The sequence below is a fragment of the Phalacrocorax aristotelis genome, chromosome 3, assembly GCF_949628215.1.
Source record: "Phalacrocorax aristotelis chromosome 3, bGulAri2.1, whole genome shotgun sequence".
NCBI lineage: Eukaryota > Metazoa > Chordata > Aves > Suliformes > Phalacrocoracidae > Phalacrocorax > Phalacrocorax aristotelis.
Window position 1 is genome coordinate 36,987,970 of NC_134278.1, and position 27,315 is coordinate 37,015,284.

Genomic DNA, 27,315 nt, shown 5'->3' on the forward strand with positions numbered 1-27,315 from the left:
ACAGCCATTGTGTTCAGAGAAATCTTGACTCAAAGCATCTTGAAATCATGAGAATTCTTCTCTGTGTTTTAGTAGGTTCTGAATCAGGCTCATAGGGAACATATCACAGAGGCTTTTCAAAATCTGGTGTTCTAGTAAGGAATGACCTTCAGCTTATTTTCTGGAATGTCTCTGCCAAATCCTTCATTGCCTACCTTTTTAGTTTGTGTACACAGCACCATGCAGTGAACAACATCACTAGCAATGTTGCTCCCAACCCTCCCTCCCCCCACCAGTATCAATAACAAGACATAAAAAGTCAGAACTTTGTGTTAAAGATGATCTACACACAAAAATTTTACTCAACTCATTTAACAAAACCATTTTGTTAAAAAAGACTTAGAAATGATTGGAATTTTACATATAAAATTCAGAAATTACAAAAAACTGGCATTATAAAATAAATATAACCTGAATATATGAGAAGAGTTAGACAAATTTGGAAGTCAGGTCTACAGAAAACCTATGCAGAAGACAGATCAGCTGTTCCTGAGTTAATTGCATTTCTGTTGATGTTCTTCTGAGATACATGATTACAGTGTAGAATATTCTTTTTCTACCTGAGCCTTTGTGATAGGTGCATCTCTTCTATCCATTTCATGACACTGATATCACACATGCCTTCTCCTGACAGAGTTAAAAGGCTCCCAAATGCCCGAGAAAGAAAATATCTGAGGCCTAAAAGAAGTACTCCAGATGAAAAGCAGCATACTGTGAGCAGTCTACAGGTAAAAAAATACCCTGAACACTTCCTATGCTGGGTAGCCAGAGATGCACATCTAGTAGCTGCCCTGAATGCCAGGGCTGCCACATGAAAGCTTGTTGTCTTCTTAGCCAACTCATTCTGCAATAAATTATAATGCTCCCTTGCGAGAAGTATAATTTTACTTGACATACCATTACACATCAGTAAGTCTCAAAGCTTTAGAGGGTGACAGCAAGAGAGAGAGGGTGAGAAAGGGAAAGAGGGAGAGAGACAAGTATGAGGGGGGAGGAGAGCGAACAAAGACATCAAGAATGAAAGGGAGCATAAAGGGTGCATGAAAGCCTCTACAAGTCCTTCCATTCCTATGGCATCACTACCAGCTCTGCACTACCGAGCCTCTCGGAGCCATAGCCACAGCTGCACAAGCCAGATGGTGCCACACAGCAACAGTGACAGTCCGTCTGGAGCCCAAGCTGGGGCAAAAGTGCCTTCTCTGACTGACTGAAGCGGCCAGCCAGTGCCTATCTCATCTACCAAAGTCCCTCAGGACACTTTCCCTGTCCTTCTGCCAAAAGGGTCACTGCCAGATCTCCAAGGTCTGTATTTGGATATTACATTTTAGAAGAAATTTCCTGCATATAGGTTAGGCTGTTCTATCAAAGTGCATCTTTCCTCTATACATATACCCATTTATGAAAACTATTCCTTCATAAGGCTTTACAATATATCTGAAATGTTTCAGATCTATATCTAATAAATATTTCATAAAAATATTTTTCAGTATTTACATATAAAACATATAAAAATATGATCATTGTAAGATTACTTCTTCGATTTCATCTTCTAAAGAACCAAGGGTCTTAACTCCTGGCTTGCTTGTAGTGTGTTGCAAACGGTGCCTGTTTAGGTTTCTTCCTTCACTGAAAAGCTCATTGTCTTCTTTCACTTTGACTTTACTGTTTTTATCGACAAGAAGAGTATTACTAGAGTCCCAATCTATGTCAAAAGGTGCTGTATCATTTTTGGAATGAAGGATGGTGCTGGCACTGCTTCCAAAGAGTTGTTCCATTAAATTGGACTTTTTTTCTTTCTTACTATTGAAATCTGAATTTTCCTTAACATTTTCTTCTAAGCTGTCACTTCTTTGCATAAGCCAGCTCGGCCTCCCTGATCCTTTCCCAAAGGATGGTACGTAACTACCAAATGCTAACTCACTACTTAAATCCATGGTCCTTAGGTTTCGTTGCTTCTGCCCTTGTGCTCTTGTGGCATCATCCTGGCTGTCATCTACAGGAAACCCATTAGTAACCTTCCCAGGAATCTCAAAGAATTGATTAGGTTTTTCTTTTCTCTCCAGGGAATCAGATTTTCTTGCTGTATTTATGAGTGATGCTTGGGAAGCAGGTTTTGTGTTCATTTCATTTTGAGTTTCTCTATCAATTTCTTTCATTTTAGCAAGCAGGAACTCTCTTTTTCGCCGCTCTTCCAGCATTTCAGTGCCTTCTCTCCCTATTTCAGGTTTGTGGATTTCTGTTTCCATCTTTGTTTTCTCTTCTTTATCCAATAAAAAGCTTCTTTCTTTCTTCATTTTGTCATATTCTTCCCTTTCCCACTCTGCAGGAAATGTTTAAACATTATTTAAAATGTTTTTGTTTTAAAATGCCTTTAGAAGAATATTTTGAAAATAATGCAAGCAAAAGCCACTGAGCTTTTAATATGCTCTTCTACGTATAACATGGTTTTCCTACTGCAAAAATAAATTCTTCAAAAATTACAACTAAATTCACACCAGGTTCTCTGCCAAGATATAAAAGTTTACTGTCGTCTTCTAAAGGGATTAGGACATTATCCAAGTTTTAGAATTTCCAGAGAAATTTAATTTCTGCCAATTGCCTTCCCATTTCCTGGGTTTGAATGAAAACAAATACAACAACACTGATTTTAATAGTTCTGACCTGCACAGTATTTTATTTTTCTTTGTCAGCAGCACTGACATTAGGACGGTCTGAGATATAAGTTTGGGGTCTTCTTTTCCATAAAGGAAACTACTCCTGTGAAGCTATCAAGACAAAAAGTCATAAGAGTCGTTACCACTTTCAAGTAGTGAATGATCTATGATGTACGGCATCTGCTGCATACAGAAAACACCTTTACAGGAGTGTCTGGTGCATCATCATGTGAACTCAATGAGAGTGTCTGCGCAAATACCAAATGTTAGTTTGCACAGCTATAAAGGGACACCAAAGGTGCAAAACAGTAATAAACTTCTAGATAGAACCTGCAAATACTTATGTGTACAAGAAAAAGGAAGCTTCTCAAATATTTTTATCTCAAAATATTTTTCTATCAAGACAACAGATGTGTGTTTGGCCAAAAGTTGAACTTGGCCCCTACAACACACTGGCACTCCCTTTTGAACACTTCATTCAAGTTTCTGACTAATGTTTTCACAAAGTCCCATGTTATCTATTGTACTTCAGATTGAGCCCACAGAAATAACTGCAACAGTTCTGTTAATATATTTAATATTTATATTATTTCAATGGGATATCATTATACCAAGTTAAGTAAGGAGCTACCTTTCTGTATGTAAGGTGGGGAAAACATCAGCTTATTCTGTAAGATGGGTAAGGTGGTCAAATCATCTTACTTAGAGACATAGCAGAGTGGATTCTTGGCTTATGTAAGTTGTGCACTGATGCCAGTGGAGATAGAAGATTTTACCTCTGAAAGCAGCTATAGATTTTTAGAATTCTTCCTTGTCATCTAGAATAAGTGTTAATGTTCCGTAACTATAATCACTGAAAGAGTACTTTAACATGACAGGATGCAGTCCATCTAAAATACTTCAGATAAGAGACTTATGAATGTAAGTCATTAAGATGTTGTGAAAACCAAATGAATAAAAAAGGCAGTATTAAAATATGATGATAGAAACTGACATTTCTCAAATAGTCACACCAAATGATTCAGATAACCACAAGTGAAAAGAGAAACTACAATTTCAAACAGTAGAAGTGAAGTAGATATGTACTGAAAAAACTGGCCATATTAAGGAAAGCAGATTTGTTCTACAACAGAAAAAAATCTACTGCCTACCTCAGTATCATCTAGCAAGTCAGAGATAACATCAGCATTTACCTGCTGTGTCATCCTTGTTTTGTAAAGCAAAATCTCTCAGGCTCCAATACTTTTTCGTAGACAGCATTTTTTGCTGCTGCATACTCAATCACAGCTGAGTACAGGACACAGATTATTCCATATCCCATATTTCTTTCTGATTCTCTTTGCATAATATAACTGAAAATAATTTTCCACTGTAGTGATCTCTGCAAAATCATTTTGCTCTTCTCACAAGAAACTAGCAGCCTCACTTGATTAGTATTCTATGGTGTATTTTCCAGCTATCAGCTGCCCATTTCCTTACCATCGTGTAGTTTTTGAACCCTCCCCTCTAAAGCCTGTATTTCCTGAAAACTTTTCAGTTTCTCTTCCCTTTCCCTGTCTTGGTCTTGTCTTAGGAGGTCTGCTTCCTCTTTCCATCCCGTGTCTTGAGTTTCTTTTTCCTGAAATAAATTAATAGAAAACTGAAACTGATGGGGAAAAATAGCCAATAAAACAAACAAACAAAATCATATTAACTTCTATGTCATTCTGAAATCACATTGTTACTGCCAAACATAAAAGTGAGCAAGCGTCTAAACCAAACCAGCTTTGGCAACCCAGGGGTTTGGCCCTAAAATCTTATCACCTCTAACATAGTTTTATGCACCTGAAACAAAATTAATAGACAGTCAACTCTTTTCTGTATTACACATTTCAGGAAAGCTGCAACTTCAATGTCATAAAGCAAAATTATCACTGTGTTAGGCTAGTTCAAGGACTTTAATAGAAGGACAGATCCCTCCACCTTATTCTTTTCACAAACAAGCAATTAGTTACCCCCTATTTCCACATTCTATCTTCTTACTCAAGTGAGTGGGTTGTAGATTCAGACAGTTTCACAGTGGTACTTAAAGTTATGGAGTATTAAGTAACAAACAGTGAAAGAGAAAGGTTTAATCTTGGGTGAAAAATTCAGCTAGTGAGTATACATACACATTTAAAAGGAAAGAACCTCCAGAAAAGATACTAATGTCAGCAGTAAAAATCACTAACACAGAAAAGTAGTGGCAATGAGGTGAGGAGAAAGCCAGTGTAATCCAACATGTGGATGATTTGTAGCTTGCGCTTATTTTAGAGTAAAATAAGCTTCTAGATTAAAATACAATTCTAAGAGAAATAAAAGAAACAGTTCCTACTTAATGAACAAAGAAACTATGATGATTAGCCAAAACAACTTCAAGTATTTTCCCTTCATGTACAAGATTATCATTATTACATTTAAACAAAATTATAAACTTCATAAAGTGATGGCGGCCACGTATTTAAAATGTTTGACTTAGAAAACTGATGAAAGCACAGGCTACCCAAATCTAATTTATGTTACTTAAAGCAATAGCCATACAGAAACTAGAGAGGTTTGCAACATGACATATAGTTGGACTCGATGAGCTGCAGTTGTACCAACTGTGCAGTTCTGTAACTCACACACCAAACTATATGCTGGAAGAATGCATACATTAAATTACATACATTGGAAGAACTAAATTACATTACGTTGGAAGAGAGAACATATGTATGAACGAAACTGCCATGAAAAAGCCTCAGTCCTACCAGGAAGCCAGTCAAGACCATCATCAGAGCATTGTTTCTGACAAACGGTCCTCGCCTTAAGTAATCAGAATTTGTACAATTTGTACCAGAATCTGTGTCATTCTGATTTGTAATACCGCACAAACCTCTCTGATTTTAGCCTGAGGTCACAGAATCATTAGCAATACTTCTAATGGCGCTATTTTATTATAAAAAGGGAAAAAGAAAAAAAAAAATCCACCCATATTCACAAAGCTGGAAAAGGACAGAAGAAATACCAGCACTATGACAATAAGAGGAAGTGTTAGATTTATGCATTGTGAAATAAATCTGGAAAGTAAAAGAAACCATAATTAAGACCAAAGCAAAAAGAGAGACAAGGCAGCCAGCACTGTTACAACACAGTGCTCAAATCAACATTAGAAATAAAGAAAAGGGGAGAAAACCAAAATGAAGTCTTCAAAACTTCAAAGAAACGACAGTGGCGGAACAAGAAACAAATTAAGCTAATGGTTATCAGTGAGACACAGAACAGGATGAACAAAGTGTCACAAAAATGGAGTATGATATTTCTGGAAGGGTAGAGTTTCTCTTAAAGATCAGAACATTTTCCAAGTTGTATTTTCTATGTGTTTATATTTGTATACATACACATATTTTCTAAAATATAAGCTCTGCGTTAAACATTCAGTCTGATAGATGAGTTATCTGGAGCAAGTCTCAAATTTTTATGGAACTCACTATTTTAGGAAGAATCCCTTCTTTCTTGTTTACTGTGTCACCACAGACAAGTTCTGATTCTAGAAGAAATTCTACTGGTGAGAAGTATCCACTGGTCTGTACACCTTTTGTGAGCTGAGCTCCTTTTTTAATATTTTGGTTGTTGGCTGTAGAAAATACAAACTAATTAAATCATGTTTTCACTTGAAAATATCCCACTACATATCTATCTCTCATTTTTAGTGATTTGCAGCAAACATGAAAGACTGTATCGGAGGCAATGGAAGTGGATAGTATTGACAAATTTCACACAGTTGTTTTCAGCATCTGTAAAAACTTATTAAAAAAATTGCATGCAAAACTTCTACTGAAAAACTAAATAAAAAGCCTTAAAGCTACTTACAAAGTCATTACAGTATACTGAGTATTTGTTAAAAAATACCCAGAAAATATCTCGCTTATCTTGCTGCCTATCACAGAAGCTATATGTAGAGAAGCAAACTGATAAAATTAAAATTCACTTATTTGCATCTTTGAAACACATGCACTTATCTCTATGGAATGACAATTTTAAAAATCTGAACTTAAAATGAAATAATAGTAGACTATGTACAATAAAATGAGCAGCAGACAAACTGTTTGAAATGCTGGCATTAAATATTTAAAACAGTCCCATATATTCCTGTTTCTTCTAAAAAGTAGATTCTACTGATCCAGAGAAAACAGTCCAAGTCCACACACAGACACACATATAGACACACATATTTACAGGGAGAGCATAAGGCTTGAGGCTGCCTTGTCACACCAGAAGAAATCACTGCGCTGATACTTCTAGAAGATTATGTTCTAGGACATATGTACTCTTCGAGGGGAAAAAAAGAGCGCAGCTCATCTGACAGTATATTTGAATTAGTAAAAAATAAATAGAAAATATCACCAAAATGTTCATAGCAGGGAACTTATGTATTTTTAAAGCCTCTGTCATTTATATGTCATATAGACATTACCTATGATCTATTAGAGAATTTACTAAACAATCTTCCCTTCCTCCTCCACCCAGGAACATATAGTGTGAAAGGAGTTAAGAATGCTGTTTGATGAAGTTCTGGGTTTTGGTTCTGCTGCAGCTAGAGAATAGTCAAACTACGTGCCCTTCTTTGTAACCAGTGCTGTGTTTAAAGCAGTGCAGAAAAGTAAACGTTCTTGAACAAGCAGGGGTAGGGTCAACCACTGAATGGCATGAATGACAGAACCTAGAAGAGTATTTTAGAAGTGTTGCTATTAATTTTTCTGCCCTTATTGCTTTATGTAAGTTACCTCTTTTTCTTTGTATAATATCCGTGTCTTTCCTTGGTGATAGCTTCAACATACGATTAGCATATATGTTTTTTGCTTCGAGTTCTCTTTCTTTTTCCTGTGAATAGAAGATGTAAGTATAACAATGAGTTATTAATGTTTCATTTACTAGACAGCAGCAAAACTGTAAATTAAATTAAAAGTACATGTTGTAAATAGAAACAGAGTTAAGTAATCAATAGTTACATCCAATGTTTTCAGGAGAACAATAATCACATTCCTAACTTCGCTTATGCTGTAAGAAAGCAGATAGAACTTTTCTCCCAAAAACCTCAATAGCAAAATATCTGGGGGGGGGGAAGCACCTCTGCAGTAAGAACTAAACTAAATGCCAATGCTTCCATACATTTTAATAAGACTTACAAGGTATGTATAGATTGCACAACTGAATTTTCAGTATTGTAAACGTTTCAGTGCTAGCAATGTTACTTGTCACAGGGCATGTCAGTACCTCGGAGCAGAGGCCCACTGCATCACAGAGGTAGAGACATATTCTTCTTTCATGACATTTATTGAATAAAATACAGAAATGAACAGTGAGTTGTCAGAAATCATCTGATAATGGTGATAATGAAAATATTTTCAAAATATTAAACTTTCCACTAACAAACCAGGCTTAAAACCCTTAAAGAAATAAGTTTTTGAGTTATAACACTACTGCTACTTGCTCGATAGCTAGGAAGGTGGTACACTGGTGCATCTCCATTACAAATGTATGTTTGAGACTTGGGGCTTCAAGGAAATTCTCCTAGAAACTAAGTAGCTCAAGTCTTATTTATTTTTTTTCCCCTAAAGATAAACTGACTAGGTAGAACACAACAATATTTTCAGTCCTTAAATTTAGAATTTGGACAACAACAGGTTGGGGGGAGGCAAATAAAACTTTGCACAAATTTAGCAACACATGCAGATATCACAAATACAGAAACCTACTGTAATGCAAGTACATTAGTAACATAAAATACTGTCTACACCTGCAGATATAATTTTTAAAATCAAGCCTTCAAAAACCTAGTTTTCCAGTAAATCTTGTGGTTTAATCACAATGCTTGGCTATGTACTTGATCTTGCTTTTCTTAACGAGTGCTAACAACGATTAACATAGAGACTTTCCACTTATAAACCCTGTAGGGTTAGAGCACAGAATGTTTCGATTTAAAGCTGGAAAACAACTCATATGTGGTATATAAGTAAGTACACATCAGAGTGCAGTCACTGGTAAACTAGTCAAACCTAATTACAGATACTTCCAAAGATAAAATGTCAGAACATGTTAGCAACTTGTATTGCTCATGTTTTACCTTCAGCTTCTGATTTAGTTGATGAAGCTCTTCTTGGAGAGCTCTGTTTTCTTCTTGAGCCTCGTATATCTTTTTTTTCTTTAAATGTAACTCTCGTTGAAAGCTGCTACCACTTAATTCAAGATTTTTTTCCAGATCCTTCAATTAAAACAAAATAGTGTTTTTATGACTGAAGTACTTTTTTGACAGTCAAATTACTTAAGTAAAATGACAGTAAACCAGCGTCTTGGATTCAAATGTCGGCTCCACCGTTGCTGTAACACTGAATACATTTAAACCCTTAATCCTAACTTTGAGGGGGCAGACAGAGCACCTGCAGATGCTGCAGCTCATCCTTCTGGAGTATTGAGAGGTGACTTGAGGACATAATGGGAACACACACTACTTTCTGCAAGGCTCTTGGCACGGTGGACCTCCAGATCTCTTAAGACAAATCTCAAACTGATGGTTAAGAAATAGAGTACCTCCCTGAAAGTGCAGCATTAGAAGGAAGAAGACAAGAGATAATTTTTAACCTTTCTACTAGAAAGGAATTTGTGGTTGTGATTTCATTTACATACCCTTGCCTTGCAATAGCTGTTTTAGTGAACCTGTGATGAGAGAAGGAAAAAAAGTAGAAGAAAATCCCTTACTTTTTAAAGCATGACTCATTTTAACTTTACCCAGTACTACAAGTGCTGAAATACCTGATTGTAAAACTAAAGATGCCAGATGGTGACACTACAGGGTGAGGTGATTTGGGTAACTCAGCAATTTATACCTTGGTATTTTGGGATTTATTTTATGAAAGCTTAGTTCCCAGCTTAATCCTTTGGATTTCCAGATCTATTATCCCTGTAATGTAATTTAGGTTTAATCACTAATACAGACACCAAACTTTAACACCATTTTAATGACCAACATAATTTCAGCTAAAAATAGTATTGCATATACCTACCAACAGTTTAATAGTGTTAACACAATTATTTTTAAATGAATTTTTAGACATGTTTACAATGTATAAACGTTTAGACATGTTTACAAAAATGCAAACATTTTTTCTGAACAAAATTAAAATATATTGCACAAAATTCTTAAAATGGATACCTGTAAAATGTTCTAAAGCTCATTTGGGTACTAAAAAAATTGTGCTAATTTTGTTCAGCACAGCTCTCAGATGTGCAGAATAGCAGACATTCAAACACTGCATGAATGCAGTTCACAAAAGTGAAAAAGAATTACTGTAGGTATGTTTCTTGGAATTTTAGTGTACAGTTCCCTAAATACCCAGAAAATGTTTAACAAATGTTTCCCCTCTGAGAGGATAAATTAGATTGCGTAAAGTTGTATTATAGCCACATGCATTTCTGAAATGTTTTTACTAGTTATAAAAACACTTAAAAGCACAAATCCACAGCATATATTCTGACAAACATACTTAATTTGTAAACAGAAATTTGCATGCACAACTACCAAGTATGTAACTATATAATCATCTTGGAAATAATTTACTTGATGATATTTATATAGTTTAAAAAAAAATAAATTTCTATTTGCTCCACAACTGTGGAAAAATACAGTTCATGAAGCTCATTATGGTAAGAAATGTCTGTACCAGAATTTCTTATGACAAGGAAGTCATCTCACTCACCTTAATTCTCTTTTCACTGTCCTCTAGCCTGCTCTCTGCATAGGCCAGTTTCTTTGCCAGGTCATCTCTTTCAGCAAGGTGCTTATCTGCAGACAGCTTTTTCAGTTTCTGCAAGGCAGTTTTTGTTCTGTACAGTTCATCTTCCGAATCTTTCAGCCTCCTCTCAGTTGCACGTTCTCTCTCTTGAGATTTTCGTAGACGCTCCCTTAATATTCTAATCTCATTGTTGTGCCGAGCAAGGAGCTGAGAGATTTCATTTTCTGTATCTTCAAACTTATTCAATGCTTTCTCCTGCCTGTGCTGAAGCCTCTTCAGTGCCCTGTTTTCCTTCTGCAGCTCATCTAGTTTGATGTGGAGTTCAGTCAGCTCATTTCGGAGCTCATTGATTTTCAGCAGCCTAGCAGAAAGAACTCTTTTTGTAACAAGATCTATATCTTTTGCAGGAGAATCCCTAGTGAGGCTCCGAGAACGGAAACCCCACTGTGTCCCTCTTTTGCTTGGTGCATATTTGGAACCCAATTTCTTTGTTGCTAAGAGAGGAAAAATAAAAAAGCATGTTTACTATTAGACAATGCAATTTGTCTATTCAGACATCCTTCTTGGAATAAAGCTCTGCCTGAAACAATTTTACAATACTTAGCAGAGAGTGCAGCTTTCAAACCAGACAATAAAAGGCATATATGAGATAGACTTATGCTCCTTTTGATAGATTAAGAAAAACAAAAAATGGAGATTTATGTTTGTGATCTACTGTAAGAGGTAATATTTGCAGCCACCAATACAGCATCATTGTAATCATCTGCAAGTCGTATCAGAAATAACAGTCATATTTTGTTAATATTTGATTATATTTATTAAAATGTTTTAGAAATACTGTACTCTTATGCATACAATATTATCAAATGCTTTTAAATGGCAACAATTAGCTAAAGCGTTAGCTAGTTATATATTATGCAAGATGTAATTCTCTCAGACAAATGCAATAGTATTTTCAAATCCAGCTGCCACGCTTACAGACAAAACAGCAGATTTCAAATGCTCAATGCAAAAAGCCTCCAAAGCAAAATTACAAATCCCATGAAAATTCAGTTCTCCGCTGAATAATTTATTCTTGTATCACAAGTTGTTTTCCACACAGTATCCTTATTTGATTACTAGTATGCATCACTCACATTCCTATTTGGTATTATTTTATTATCATCCCCATAGATAAAAGCTAAACATTTTGTTTCTATCTCATTTGCCTCTCAAGCCATACTCCAAGAATGAAGCATATAATCCACCAAAAATACCTCTTAAAAGAACCGCATATATAGAGAGTGCATAATTCATTAAGGTACATCAGTGTTCAGAAGCGACATACTAAGCAGCAGCGTATAATTCAGGCTTGAAAGGTGGGATATAGCAACAGTGGTTACCTATACACAGACAGCGAGTGTGTGTGACAGCAAATTCTTCCTCCCCTTTGGTGCTCACACTGTTTCTATTCTACAGAGAATATTTTACAGCAAAAATAACAGCTTTAAAATATTTTCTTATCATTTCCTCTAAACATTTTGTACAAATACTCATTCATTTTCTGCTTGATGTTCATTTCTCCCACAGCTTGGGCAAACAAAAGGTTTTTTTTCCTTTATGAAGAACACTGTCACATTCAGGTGTGAAAAGATTATCTAAAACATGCACTGCAGGAATGATGCCACTCCTATCACCAACTAAGGGAATTCCCACTAATCCTAGACTTCCAGCCCTTTAAGAATTTCTCCACATTTAGGGCAGAACAGAAAATTCCAACACTAAGTTTACACTTTTGACCATAGAGCTGAATTGGGGAATAGCATCCTTCAAGAACAACATGACATTCACAATACCATCATGTAATAATTATATTCAATTCTGGCTATGTAACCAAAGAAATAGTTATTCATTTGCCCCCTTCAAATCAAATAGCACAGTGGAACTGTAGTTTTTGTTTCCCAGAAAGCTAACCCATGACGGCTGTGGAGAAGTCACAGAGAAATTTGGCAAAACAACAGTTGCACCTGGACCTGAATCTGAAGAGATACCCTCCCTGGGCAACTTCCAATATTTACGGTTAGATGTTCTGGCACACTCTAGATCATAATGTTGACCAAATGATTCACACGGTATCAAGCACTTATGAATGAAATAGAGCACTTGCTTGAGAAAGGCAGGATATGCTCTGACTTCACCAGAAAATGGATGTAATTATTTAGAACAAGCTGTCAAAGTGTGGCAGAGAGGCTTCACATCCCTACTTCGGCCCAGGACCTGTATAAGCATTCTCTCCCTTTTTGTAGGGGTGTTCACTTCTGTACAATCTCAACCAAGAAAGCAGCTTATGTAGGTGAGGTGTGTGCAACAGAGCTCAAAGTGGAGCTATTTAATCTCAAATTGGAGATACTTTTCCCTCAGTGAAGGAGGGGGAAAAATATCTTTTGATTCTGCACATGCACCTAACTTCCACCAAACATATTTTCTCTCTCTTGCTACATTAATAGTTTTACATTTATTTGTTTTTTCAAAGTACCCGATGTTACATTGTAAAGCTTAGTCAACTAGACTTCCACTAGAGGGATGGATATCTTTAGGGGTATTTTGTCAGAGAAATTTTAACAATTGTCTCTCTTTTACTGACTGCCTAGTAAGGACTTGCCTTGAGTCCTCAGCCTCAAGTCTTTTTGATAAAGCCAAAAAGAGAGCATCAGCTTGATTCAACAAAAGGCTAGAATAAGGGCCACGTTTACTTGTTAAGTAAAATAGAAATAATTCTGAAAAATCACCAAAAACCCTTCTTTTGCAGGAACAGGTTAATTTAAGTTACAATCTACCTGCCATCTGTAGCATAATTCACATGAACCTTATTTGTAGATTCTCATAACATTAGTTTCCCACTTTTATTTCAGCTTTCAAAGATAATTAACTCTTTAGAGCAGTTACAAAGCAGCAGTTTCTACTATCTACCTACCTTGGTAGTGCACAAGGCTGTTTGAAGTTTGTGTTTTGTGATCTCTCTTTTCTTGGCTTGTAGATGGATAGCTTAGTGTTGGTGACTGGCCAGATGAACGAGATGCATTATCTTCATCTGAATAATAGGAGTCACTATTTTTATCCCCATCTGATTTCCTGTCGTGTTCAGAATCTGGGCTCCTTACTCTTTCTCCCATTTTTCAGATTTAACTGCTTTCCAGATTCTTCTCAAAGACTGTTCATTTTGACACTAAGGACCTTTCAGTTGTCACAACGGCAGCAGCTGGATTATTTCCTTGGATTTATCAACTTCATCTCCAAAGCATGAGATCTTTGCAGTTCAGTTCAGCAAACAGTAGTTACCATTCAGAATGTATTTTTTTCTGTAACAATTTAGAAAGAGGAAAAATGTGAGAATGGTTGTGCTGTTTAAGTTAAGAAAGAAACATTAAAAAAACCCCGTAAAATTATTTAGGATTCCTATAACTTCATGCCATGTGCTGTGCTACATTAGCCTTATTATTTATATTAAATGTGATGGACATCACTCTAGGAATGCTACTACTGTTACATGCAGTAGTTTGAGGCACTTCATCCCCAAAAGAGACATCAGAAAATTAACACAGCTAAATCTAGAGTAAGAAATTACTCCCAGGTTACAGACAGGGGAAAAGAAGCATTTGGAAAACAAAACAGAAGAGAAGGGAAAGCTTGATGCTATTCAGTAAAAGAAGTTAAACACATCTGAAAACAAAATAAATTAGCAACTTATTCACATGACTAGAATTGAGATATTTGTAGAATTTGATTAAATCTTCCATATCTCAGTTTCTGGCACTCCAATGATATTAAATAATGGGCTTTAAAATCAGTTGTCCCATTTGCCTGGAGGACATTCTGTCCTAACCGCTAATGAGACTGTACCTACATATCACAGTCTTTGCCCTGGAAGGTATTCTCGTACCCTACAACATCTAGTGTTTCATGCCTTCAGGAACTGGCAGAAGCACACCCATTTGTGTCATGTGCTTCATAGAAAAATTAAAATACAGCCTTTTGGGTTTTTTATATCTGATAAGAGAGACCATGCTGCTGGTATATAGTAAACATTATATCTGCAGCAGGTATAAATTGAGAAGGGCTGCTCCTGCAGCCTGTCTTCTGACGTAAACTGAAAAAATCCCCTGATCTCAAGGTAGTATCACCTCATTTTCCATTTTGGAGATACTTCCCGAGAATGTAATGGAGCAAATATATCCAAAATTTTCCTCACCTTCTTAGTCAAAAGAATCTTCTCATCAGTTTAGACAGTATTTTAATGACTATGCTCAGCCCTCCATGTCTTTTGTCTCTCTCGACACTCTTCACAGCTCTCAAGCTTATTTCACTATCTCCCTTCAATCCATGTTGAGGACATCAAGCCTTAAATAGGTGAATAAATGGGCTCTAATGCAAGTCCTATCAGTTCTGCCTGTTGAATGACATAAGCTGCTAGCCCATTTCTAAATGGCGAAGCAAACTACACACAAAAAATTGAGCAGCTTTAGATCAAAACTCTTCTACACTGCAGGGCATACAACATATCTGTAAACGAGCTGTAAATTTTTCACTGTATTATTTCCCAATAAAATAAACTTAGCATGCTTCTTGGCCTTCTATTCCACTGTCTATAGATGTAGAATTGCATAACCAAGGAAAACAGAAGTATCAGCTGCCAAGACAGGTTTCATTACAAATTCAAGCTTTCTGGCCCAGTTCACTGTTAGCACAGCTCACTCTCTCCAGTGACTGGAATCCATTTGCCTTCATAATCTATGCAGAAGGAATTCAAGGAATAAATATCCCAACAGGTTTCTAAACTGGGAAGCTGCTGGGAAATGAATATTGATTTATTTGGAAGAGCAAGGTTGTTTTTTTTTACTGAGGGAGTAACTTTAAAAAATAATGTTTTTTAAGCACCTAAATATTTTCAAAGTGGTTAAAGAAATTACATGCCTGAAACTGACGTCAGAGAGGATTCTGATGAAAACTAAAATTGCACTGCAAAACCCAGAAAGAAGACAAGCTATGCTTGACATCACTTGTCCTAGAGATTGGTAAACACATGCTGGAAGGTATCAGTTATCGCAGACATTCAAATTATCAGTAAGACACTTCTTTTTTCTTCTGAAGTAATGCAGCTGTTAAAGATATTTTGAAAGTACATACCTAACTATAATTGTATTATCTTGTTTTTCTTTATGTAATGACGTGTAATGTCTAAGTGTGTAATGTGTGTAAAGCGCAATCAAGACCCTCATATATGTTCATGAATGCAAAAATAAGATCCTGTAAGACTATCAGAACATATTCAGGGTGCATCCCTACTCTCAAACAGCTCTGCTCTTTAGCACTGGGCTTGCAAACATCTCCACAGAATGCACGTTATTTTGCTCCTTGAAGAGAAAACCAAGCCCAGACTGAAACACGTGCAGAATTTTCAGGACAACCTGTTCTCCAGAGGGTGCACAGGCAAGACTGCATCAGCTGTCTCCACAGGTCAGAATCTCAGGGAATGCAAAACAGAAAATAAAATATAGACTTATTTTTACTTATATTAAAATACTAATATAAAATATATAAATAGTACTCTGGAGGGCTGTAACACAGACCTCATATTATTTACCGTCATCCTGACTGAAAAAAAAACAACTATTAAAAGCAGTAGTTGCCTTTGTAACCCACACGAAGTGTGGTATTGTCACTGATGCCAAAGGCTTCGTTTCCAGCTAACATGGGCCACCAAACTTGTCAGACTTTGTCTGAACTCATCTTGGGTGTCTGGAGCTTTTCTATAGCTTATTTAGCTGCAAGAAAATTAGTTAACAAAGAGGGAACTTACCTAACCTGTTTTAGCTTTTTGCTTAGCTTTGTACAACTGTCAAGCACCTACTGTTACATTTATGTTTATAAATAACAAGTAGTTATTCTGTGCAGAGCGAGCTATCTGCAGCCCTTGGAAAAATGCAGCATAAGGGAGTACGGGCATGGGGTGACTGCAGGGGCCGGAAAGCACAAACACAGCACAGTACTGGGGCCCTAAGCTATAACAGCTCACCTGTGCTTAATTACAGGTCATCAGTGGAATGCAGTCTGGGGAGCTGGGTAAAACTAGTTTGATAGGTAACATATAGAACAAAGGACAAGTACTTGACACACGCAAAACACACCACATGTATTGAATTCAGATGTAATGTGGAATCATGAATCAATGTATAGAGCAGATCAAATCCCCTTGAGGTACACATTGGAATTCCCCATTCTCCTGCATCCTCCACCAAGCACACCCAGGTCCTTGAGCAAAAGCAATCCCACAGATGAGTTTGCCTTCGCTTGAGGCAGGAGTAACCTAGCCTATCTTCCCCAGCATATTTTTTACATGCACTACAGGGGCTTTATCCCTTTCTACAGGGGATAAAGGTTTTGACTGGGCAGGGCCAGCAAGATAGGCAGAACCCCTAGTTTTGACTAACCAGGTGGCTTTTGCCAAATGTGTATCCCAATGTCTGAAGGTCCCAGCACCCATTGCTCTCAGTGTAGTCTTTAACAGCCCACCATATCATTTGGTTTTCCCAGAGGCTGGTGCATGATAGGGTATGTGGTACATCCACTCAATGCCACGCGCTTTGGCCCAGGTATGAGGTTGTTTAGGAAATGAGTCCCATGGCCTGACTCAATTCTTTCTGGAGTGCCACGTTGCCATAAGACTTGCTTTTCAAGGCCCAGGATAGTGTTTCCAGCCACCTGGTGGTTGTCTCCACCATTGTAAGCACATGGCATTTGCCTAGGCAGGTTTGTGGGAGTGTGATATACTACATGATATACCTTTACAACCAGGTTCTCTACCTGGGCAGCAATATCTTGCCACAATGCCACAGCCCACATGGGTTTGCCTCTGCACTGCCAGTTGCTCTACTTCCACTGCTGTAACCAACCCCACAGGGCATTTGCCACCTTCCATGAGTCAGTACAGAAATAGAGCACGGGCCACTTTTCCCGTTCAGCAATATTTAAAGCCAGCTGGATGGCCTTTACCTCTACAAACTGGCTCGAATCACCTTCTCCTCCAGCAGTTTCTGTGACTTGTCACATAGGACTCCATACAGCAGCCTTCCATCTCTGATGCTTTCCTACAAGATGACAGGACCCATCAGTGAACAGGGCATATTGCTTCTCATTTTCTGGCATTTTGTTATACACCAGGGCCTATTCAGCAGGTGTCACCTCCTCCTCTGATGATATTCTGAAATCTTTCCCTTCTGACCAGTTCATGATCACTTCCAAGATTCCTGGGTGACTGGGGTTTCCTATTTGAGCCAGTTGGGTGATCAGTGCAACCCATTTACTCCACATAGCATCAGTCGCATGGAGTGTAGAAGAGACCTTTCTTTGAACATCCAGCCCAGCACCGGCAGTCGGGGTGCCAGGAGCAGCTGTGCTTCAGTACCAGCCACTTCTGAAGCAGCTCAAACCCCTTCCTATGCTGGCAATATCTCTTTTTCAGTTGGAGTATAGTGGGCTTCAGACCCTTTGTATCCCTGACTCCAAAACGCCAGGGGTCGACCTCGGGTCTCCCCTGGTGCCTTCTGCCAGAGGCTCCAGGTAGGGCCATTCTCCCCGGCTGCAGTGTAGAGCACATTTTTTTACATCTTGTCCTACCTGGACTAGCCCAAGAGCTCCTGCATGAACTATCTCCTGTTTAATCTATTCAGCTGCTTGTTGTTGCTCAGGGCCCCATTTGAAATCATTCTTCTTCTGGGTCACTTGATAGAGAAGGCCTACAGACAGAATGTATTTGGTATATGCATTCTCCAAAACCCCACAATGCCTACGAAAGCTTGTGTTTCCTTTTTGCTAGTTGGAGGAGACATGGCTGTTATTTTGTTGATCACATCCATTTGGATCTGACGATGTCCATCTTGCCATTTGATTCCTAAGAACTGGACCTCTTGTGCGGGTCCCTTGACCTTACCTTGTTTTATGGTAAAACTGGCCTGCAGAAGGATTTGGACTATTTTCTTCCCTTTCTCACAAACGTCTTCTGCTGTGTTACCCCACATGATGATGTCATCAATGTTTTGAAGGTGTTCTGGAGCTTCTCCCTGTTCCAGTACAGTCCGAATCAGTCCATGGCAAATGGTAGGACTGTGTTTCCACCCCTGGGGCAGTCGATTCCAGGTGTACTGGACACACCTCCAAGTGAAAGCAAACTGTGGCCTGCACTCTGCTGCCAGAGGGATTGAGAAGAATGCATTAGCGATGTCAATTGTGGCATACCACTTGGCTGCCTTGGATTCCAGTTCGTATTGAAGTTCTAGCATGCCTGGCACAGCAGCACTCAACGGCTGAGTGACTTCATTCAGGCCACGATAGTCTACTGTTAGCCTCCACTCTCCGTTAGATTTCTGCACTGGCCATATGGGACTGTTAAAGGGTGAGTGGGTCTTGCTGATGACTCCTTGGCTCTCCAGTCAACGAATGAGCTCATGGATGGGAATCAGGGAGTCTCGGTTGGTGCAATATTGCTGCCGGTGCACTGTTGTGGTGGTGACTGGCACGCGTTGTTCTTTGACCCTCAGCAACCCCACAACAGAAGGGTCCTTCAAGAGACCAAGCAAGGTAGACAGCTGTTTAATTTCCTCCGTCTCCAAGGCAGCTACACCAAAAGCCCACCTGTACCCTTTTGGGTCCTTGAATCACCCTCACCTGAGGCAGTCTATGCCAAGGATGCACGGAGCCTCTGGGTCAGTCACAATGGGGTGCTTTTGCCACTCATTCCCGGTTAGGCTCACTTTGGCCTCCAATACAGTTAGCTCTTGGGATCCCCCTGTCACTCCAGCAATGCTGATGGGTTCTGCCCCTATATAGTTTGATGGCATTAGGGTGCACTGTGTACCAGTGTCCACTAAAACTTTAAACTCCTGTGGGTCTGATGTGCCATGCCATCGAATCCACACAGTCCAGTAAACTCGGTTATCCCTTTCCTCCACCTGGCTGGAGACAGGGCCCCTCTAGTCTTGATCATAGTATTCATTACTCACTTCTTGTAAATGCAAATCAGAAGTCCCTGTATTAAGATGAGGAGTAAGATCAGCCCTTCTGCTGTGTCTGGGAAACTGCTCACTGGAAACTGGAGCAACAACTTTCCTGGAAGAACCCCACAAATGATTGTTTTTCCCTGCAACTCATCTACCTGTGCCTCTAGAGTCAAGATAGGTTTTCCATCCCACTTCCTCATGTCCTCTCCATGGTCAGGCAGATAAAACCACAGGTTGGCCCATGGTGTGTGCCCACCATATCCTCTCTCTTGAGCAGAGGGACACTTACTCCTAATAGCTGAGATACTAGTCGATACATGTGGGGAATAAGATGTGTCCTCTTTGAGTGGCTGGACCTCCTGGGACTGCTTCTCCACAGCCAAGATTCAGGCCCACAGGGAGGAAGAGAGACCTCCTTTGTATTGCTGGAGTTGGCTAGCCAATTCATCTACTGTTTATCCTCCATCTTTCCAGGTTGTTACTGCTAATGAGATAGTATATGATGCTGGTGCACTTCGTACAAAATTCTGCCACATGGGTTGCATGCACTTGACTTCATCTGCATCTTTGGATAACAGCTTGTTGTCTAGGTCATTGTAAATTACCTCCAGCATGGCTAATTCCTTCAGGTACAGGATACCTCTTCCCATGGTGGTCCACTTACCTGGGTGACATAGGACATCTTCCTTTCTTTCACACCTGACAGGAGGCACCTCCAGAGGCTGAGGGCTTTTGCCTCCTTTCCTTTCCCCTTGTCAATGCGCCCTTCCCTAGAAAGGGATCCCAGTCGTTTGGCTTCCCTACCCTCCAATTCCAGGCTACTGGCACTGTTATCCCAGCATCAGAGCACCCAAGATAACAATGTGCTCATCTGGACAATGACTTAAATCTTTTCACATGTCTCACAGCTTACTCAGGCACAGGGACCAGGTGGTTACTGCCTCATTTATAAGTCTGCCTCCTGTTGTCATGATGATTCTGTTCCATCTGCCTCATCCACTTCTTCCCTTAGTAGTGGAAGCTTCTTTCCTTACTAAACAAGCTGATTTTCACTTCCAACATTTCTTCTTGTGTATAGAGGTGACTGATACTGGCACAGGTTAGCTCTCTAGTTCAGCTGTAGTGCATGTCGCAGGGGTTGCAGTATCTGCAGTGCCTCTCATGGGGGTTTGAGTGGCCGCGGTGCCTGTCGCTTTGTCATCATATCCAGAGACCTGCTCTTCCCCTTGAGGGTACTGAAAAGTGTTGAACAGGGCTCAGTAGGCATGGGCCAGGCCCAGCACACTGCAGTGATTTATGTCTCTCTGGAATTGCCAGGGTGTCATCATACTATCTCCAAATATTTTACTAGTTTTTCAGGATTCTGCACTTGTTCAGGGGTGAAGTTCCAAAACACTGGAGGTGCCCACCGTCCTAGGTACTTGCTCATACTATCCCACACACCCTGCCACTCATAACTATCCAGCCTCAGGGCAGATCTCTAGGTGGTATTCTTAAATAGTAGTTTAACCTTAAACAAGATTTGAAACACATTCATCAGACATAACAATAGGAACATGCTAGTTTGAACATGCCAAGGATATTAAAAATTCTCAAGAGCTATTGTAACTAGCCCAGAGGAGAAGGGGAAGGAGTGGGGAAGATTGTCCCCCCTTGTCTCCCCCATAAATTGGCTCTCTGAGGAGAAAAGGTAAAGAGTGTAATTATTAATAGTTTCCAAGACGTGGTTTCCGAAGTATGGAGAGATGACAGCAATGCTGAATACAAACACCAGATTAGTCTCTTGACCAGTAATTTTATCATATCATCAGCAAGTGTTACACAGTGCAGCAAAATTATAACCTTAATCCAGTCCCTGGAGGTGATAAGTGGCACAACAGGGAACATATACAGCAAGTAAGGTGTTGCATAAAACAACTCTGAGAAGCAGCACAACAACTCTGAGAGCAAATAAATCAACATTGCAACCAGTGACTACTAACCTAATAATAAATGCTTATCAGAAGTTTGCCTTAACACACTGCAGTCAGATCTGTCGTTATCTCAACCCTTTGAGCCCCTCGGTGGGCATCAAAGAGACTGTTGTGGTTTAACCCAGAAGGCAGTTAAACACCACACAGCTGTTTGCTCACTGCCCCCACAGTGGGATGGGGGAAAAAATTGGGGAAAAAAAAGGTAGAACTCATGGGTTGAGATAAAGACAATTTAATAGGACAGAAAAGGAAGGGAAAATAATTATAATGATAAAAGAATATAAAAAACGAAGTGATGCATATGCAATTTCTCACCACCTGCTGATTGATGCCCAGCCAGTTCCGGAGCAGCAGACCCCCGGCCAGATTTTCCCCTAGTTTATACTGAGCATGACATCATATGGTATGGAATATCCCTTGGTCAGTTGAAGTCAGCTCTCCTGGCTGTATCCCCTCCCAACTCATTGCACACCCCCAGCGTCCTCGCTGGTGGGGTGCTGTGAGAGGCAGGAAAAGGCCTTGACTATCTGTCTGTGTTACTGCTCAGCAGTAACTAAAATGTCAGTGTGTTATCAACATTACTCTCATCCTAAATCCTAAACGCAGCGCTATAGCAGCTACTATAAAGAAAATTTAACTCTATTCCAGCCGAAACCAGGACAATAGGAAAAAGACCAAAGGGCACAGTATGTTAACAAGCATGTAAAAATGATCCCCAATGGACCCAAGGCAAGGAGGAAGAAACCACCAACATACTCCTGCCAGGGAAGTATCTGGGATGCTGATGACTTGTTGTAAAGACTTCCCCCTCCCAGTTGAAGTTAGGCAAGTCCCAGATGAAGAGTGGGTGGGTGAAGATAACACCAGAGAAAGGTTTTGGTACTAGAGTTTGTGCCTATATCACTGTAACTGTACATAACTTGAACTGTGTTAGTAACTGGACTAAGTCTTTGATTAGACCGTTAAGATTTTAATTAGACTAACAACCAAGTGTTGGCTTTGCATCTAAGATGTGTTCCCTGTTTTGCTCTTAACAACATGCTGAATAAAACAACCTGACAGGAATTCAAGCAACCTAGTCTGTTACTTGGATGCAAGTCTGTCCCAGGGCCACATGTGGCATCCAGAGGAGTCTGGACTCCAGGACTGGGCACATCAGTGCTAGAGGCACCACCACATCTACAGGACTTTAACCTAGCCCTGTGTGGAGGCACGGATTACTCTATGGGGCAAATACCTTCAACAGTGTAGATATAGCCAAGATACACCCAAATTTTGTCTGCCTTCAGGACACAGGACAGCAAGAAATCACTGTGCACAGACTTTTTCTTGAGAAGAAAACAAATATGAATGAAAACAAAAAGGACTGCATTTAGGGAAAACATAAATGCCTAGAGTTCAATCATCAAGATGTCTAATTATATATATAAAACATGAACACTCGCTTTCACTTACTGACTTAAAGCTGATCAGTTATTTTATAGTCCCACAAGTGCTCACTGAAGAGGCAATAATCTTTTTGAAGAATGCTTTTCATAACTCAGTGTATTTAAAACAGACAAATTGTGAGAACTGGAGGATTAGAATTATCCATCACTTCTGTACTGGATATTCCCCACTTTTGAGAATTATTTTGCTAAGTATCATTTTCACATACAGCAACATAAATGAACAGTAATTTCTGATGCATTCCAGAAGTACTTTGAAAAACAATGGACTGAAAACAAATTGAAAAAGGTGAACCAATAAAAGCTCCCTTGAGGAATCACCAAAAACATTTTCTGAATCTTCAAATGGTTTCTGGTTTTATAAATTGGTAATATTATAACATTTTCCATACAAAACAAGAAATCTTAATTGGTCAAGTTTTGCCAAATTCAGTTTTCCACCAGTTTATAATGTAATTTGATTAACATAAAGAATGCACAGTTTATCCTGAGAACAAATGAATGACTAGGATATTTGAGTTTTACTTCAGTTAGCCTAAGTACTGTCTAATTAAGAAATGCTTTGGTTCACTGACTTTTCAACTGTTACCAAATAGTTTGACTATAAAATAAGCTCAACTCGTGGGGGTAAGATCCACAAAGATATCTATTTTCTCCTGGTACATTTAATAAGTTTGTGAGGAGTGAAACATAGCAGGTTATCAGTGGGTCTACTAAGCTCCACCACCACCAAAACCCCTAACCCCTCCCCTCAAAGCTTTTAGATGCCTAATGCATCAAGATCAGATCAGTATAGAATGGCTGAAGTAAATATGGGACTTGTACAAACTTTAGAAACAGTTTCGTTTCCAGAATTCCATACTCCTTCACTTCAGCAACTTCTACTATTGCTATTATTTACATATTTTGTAGTGAAACCATGCTCTTTATTACAAAAACCAGTCAACCTCCAGGTCACTGTGAAGGATGTGACAGACAAAATAGAGAACACAAAACAACTGCAGTGGTGACAGAACACCATCTCCCTATCACTCCTAGGTAGATCACAGAAACAGAAACTGAACTACTGGATTACAGGTATTAAGCAACAGAGAGAAAGGAAAATTACTCAGTAATTCCTCTCTCACAGTACACCCAGAGCTCAGTTCTGAATGCAAGACTCATAAAACTTTTTAAGTCCTTTTCAGTCTTAATACCCTTCTAAGACCAGAAGAAGCTAGATGCTTTTACTGGTCACCATATGACACTTCCTGACTACAAATGCTGACCTCTAATGGTCCACTCAGTTCTTCCACCTATTCTGAGAAAGGGGCAACGCAAGAAGGACCCAGCTTCAGATGAGTACAAAAGCATCAATCCAAATTATTAAAGTGCTAAACTTCAGAGCAAAGAATAACTTCAACAGAAATTTGTCCCCTCCTCTTCCTCCACCCATCTTTTTCAGATCTAAATACTATAGCTTCTCCAGAAAAAGAGAGGAGCAAAAGAACTGTGTCACATCAAAACATACTCACTGATGAAGCTTTAGTGAGGAGCAAATATTTTATTAGGGAAGCTTTCTGCAGCTGCTAACGTAACTGTATACATTTCTTCTAGGTTTACCAGCTTTTGGGGAACTAAAACTCTATATGGTTTTAAGAGCCAACGTTCAGTTTATCTGACCCTGTGACAGTAATACTTATTGTTGCTTCCATCAGCAGATCTCAAAATAAGAAAGCTGCAGTAAGTCCCAGGTCAGAGATAAGGAAATGGCTGTCCAAATAGGCAATAGGCAGGCCAGTCCTACAACCAGGAAAAGAGATTATCTTTCTAAATCCTCTACCAAGGAGGCCGATGCCATTGTTCATATTTCCACCTATACCACTGGTGTCTGTAGACTTACCTGGTTCAACTTAGCCATTCCTGAAAGCAGCTTTCCAGCTCCCAAAGCGTGAACAAAGCGGTTTTCCTTCACTGAGACGTTCTTAAAGAACATACCGAATTTTTTTTTTTAATTAACACTTTTTAAAGCAACCAACGACTACATGTGAGAGCACATTATAAGTGCAATCACTTAACCATAATGTAACGTAATAGCACCATAATGTAAATACAATCACTTTACCCTAAACGACTGCCGAGGAAAGGGACGGAACGCCCGCGTACCCACACCGCCCTCCGGGAGGCCCTACTGCCCGAGACCCGCCGGTACCCGGGACGAAGCCTCCCCCCGCACCCGAACTCCGCCGGCGGCAGCTCGGGGGCCCGGCCGCCGTCCCCGCCGCCTGCCCCGGCACCCGGCCGGTCACCCCGGCCCACACAGCCTGCGGATCCCAGCACCACCCCCACGGGAGGCTAAGCCCAGGCCTAGGCCCGGGCCCGCTCCCAACCCCCCGGAGCTCCCCTCTCCGCCCCGCGACACCCTCATGGCCCCAGCCGGCCCCGGCCCGCCCCGAGCGGCCCCGCCGACGCCGGTACCTGCCCATCCGCCCGCCCGGGCGGACATGGACACAGACGCGCCGGCCCGTTGCCGCGCTACGCTTAAAGGGGCCGCCGCGCCGGTCCACGGCTATTGACAGCGGCTACCCGAGCAACCGGGCGAAGGAGGAGGGAGGAGGAGGAGGCGGGCTCTCGTCGTCAACCATTGCCTATCTGTCCTGTCAGCTCGACGGAGCGCGGCGGATCTCGGCTGCTGATTGGTAGGGGTGGAGGAAACAGCTCTCCCCATTGGTGGGAGGCTACATTTCGGCTGCTGATTGGGTGAGGCGCTGAAGGGGAGACATAAGGGGCGTTCAACGGATAGCTGCTGCCTGTGTTCGTGGTGCTCCAGCGGCGGCTTAAGGTGGCGGCAGAGGCCGGACCTTGTTGAGCCGGGCTGTGCGACCCCAGCTCCCGCCCCTCGGGGAGCCACCGCCGGCGGGGGTGGTCGCTCCGAGGCGCCGCCCCGAGGTGTCGGCAGGCTGCGAGGCCCTGATCTGACGCCGCCATCTTGGTTGTGTGGGGAGGCGTGTGTGCGGTCGGAGGGGGCGTCAAAACGCAGGAGCAGAGAGGCGCCCGGGGGGTGAGGGCAGCAGCCCATCTTTACGCTAGCACCCATCGTATGGTGAGGAGCCATCCTCCGCATAACACCGCCGGGGGGGGGGGGGGCGGTGGAGCTGTCGAGGGAAGCCTTGAGTGGCCTCAGTGCTTATCATCATCTGGGGTTTGAAAATCAGGCTGTGGGTCAGAGCAGCATGTGGGAGTGATGACTGATCAGAGAAGATAGCAAAAGGGATAAGTATTAAAACAAAGAGTATTTTTTAAGCAGGATGGGAAACTAGATGAATAATGTATATGACAGGTTTTATGTATATAGACATATATAGCTATACAGGTGCACTCTGTGTGTGCGATGTTATTTAAACACAAAACCCCCTTAAACCAGTGGGAAAGAAAAGGAGGAATGGTATCAAATTATAAAATGCCCCAGAACTTAAAGCAAAGTGGATTATGCTGACAAAAGGGTAAAGGATTTGCTAGCTTGACTGCGTAAAGCGTAAAGCTTGACTGCGTAAAGCGTAAAGCTTGACTGCGTAAAGCGTAAAGCTTGACTGCGTAAAGCTAGCAAATAAGCTTGAATTTAAGGGTGGGCCCAACGTAACAAGGCTGTTGGGCTTTATTACACAAAGAAGTAAGAGGGTTTCTGAACATTGGCTTCTATTACTCCAAGTTACTGGTATATTTTTTTCCTAATGCTAACTTCTAATAACGAATATAGTCAAGCAGACTTCTTTCTGGAGACAGAAGGGAAAAAGAGACAAATAGCAGATCGTGCTTACCTGGCTTACTGATGGAATATGTTATATGGTAGCAGAGAGATGGAAGTGATGTAAGAATTTGGGAGGAGTAGAATAAAACAGAACATTTCATATAAAAGTTATTATAACCTGCCTGTATGGGAAGGCATAAATGGGACATTCAAGAGAGGGAGACAGGTTTGCAGTTGACAGCTGACTCTGCAGTTCCAAGTGTTCAAAATTAACACTCGTTGACCACTCAATGAAAATAAAAAAACCTGGAGGAAACAGGACATGGTACCAGTTTTGTTAACCGAGGTAGTGTTTTCAGGCAAAACCCCTCACTTCTCAATAAACTATAAGGAAATATGTGAGAAAATACAGTTTTAATGCACTTGAAATTAAAAGATTGACATCTCCCCAGAAGATAAGTTTTAGGAGGAAAAATTTTATCCATTTCAATGGAAAAAAGAAAGAAAATTCATGATTGTGAAAGTCAGAATTGAGAGTTTGTCAAAACTGACATTGTGCACAAGAACTCTGAATATGCTTAATTAAATTTCTTGAAAATGTAATGAGTAGGCTAGAATTGAATCATAAACATTTTGGCATAAACTGTAAAAG

The 27,315-nt window shown here is 40.2% G+C and overlaps 1 protein-coding gene across 3 annotated transcripts; it reads right to left on the reverse strand.

Moving 5' to 3' along the window:
• Positions 1-318: 318 nt before the first annotated feature.
• LCA5 (lebercilin LCA5) lies at positions 319-25,574 on the reverse strand. 3 transcript variants are annotated; one of them, XM_075087144.1, is made up of 10 exons: positions 25,394-25,521; positions 24,819-24,899; positions 17,513-17,607; positions 13,437-13,821; positions 10,448-10,977; positions 8,818-8,955; positions 7,478-7,574; positions 6,182-6,327; positions 4,173-4,311; positions 319-2,359 (listed from the first exon to the last, which is right to left on the reverse strand). In XM_075087144.1, exons 4-10 carry the CDS (start codon positions 13,633-13,635, stop codon positions 1,557-1,559), a joined length of 2,052 nt encoding a protein of 683 aa, XP_074943245.1. In that variant the 5' UTR covers positions 13,636-13,821; positions 17,513-17,607; positions 24,819-24,899; positions 25,394-25,521; the 3' UTR covers positions 319-1,556. The 3 variants fall into 3 exon arrangements, with proteins under 3 accessions (XP_074943245.1, XP_074943244.1, XP_074943246.1); XM_075087143.1 differs by lacking the exon at positions 17,513-17,607; XM_075087145.1 differs by lacking the exons at positions 17,513-17,607; positions 24,819-24,899 and having other exon boundaries at positions 25,394-25,574.
• Positions 25,575-27,315: the final 1,741 nt, after the last annotated feature.

What these genes read in the sequence shown, in the direction of transcription:
- LCA5 (XM_075087145.1), bottom strand. Translation starts at nt 13,635, where the DNA reads ATGGGAGAAAGAGTAAGGAGCCCAGATTCTGAACACGACAGGAAATCA. An exon ending in CAGCCTTGTGCACTACCAAG is followed by an intron (nt 10,978 to 13,436) that starts GTAGGTAGATAG and finishes TTCCTCTCTTAG; the next exon opens with CAACAAAGAAATTGGGTTCC. An exon ending in GGTTCAAAAACTACACGATG is followed by an intron (nt 2,360 to 4,172) that starts GTAAGGAAATGG and finishes CATTTCCTGCAG; the next exon opens with AGTGGGAAAGGGAAGAATAT.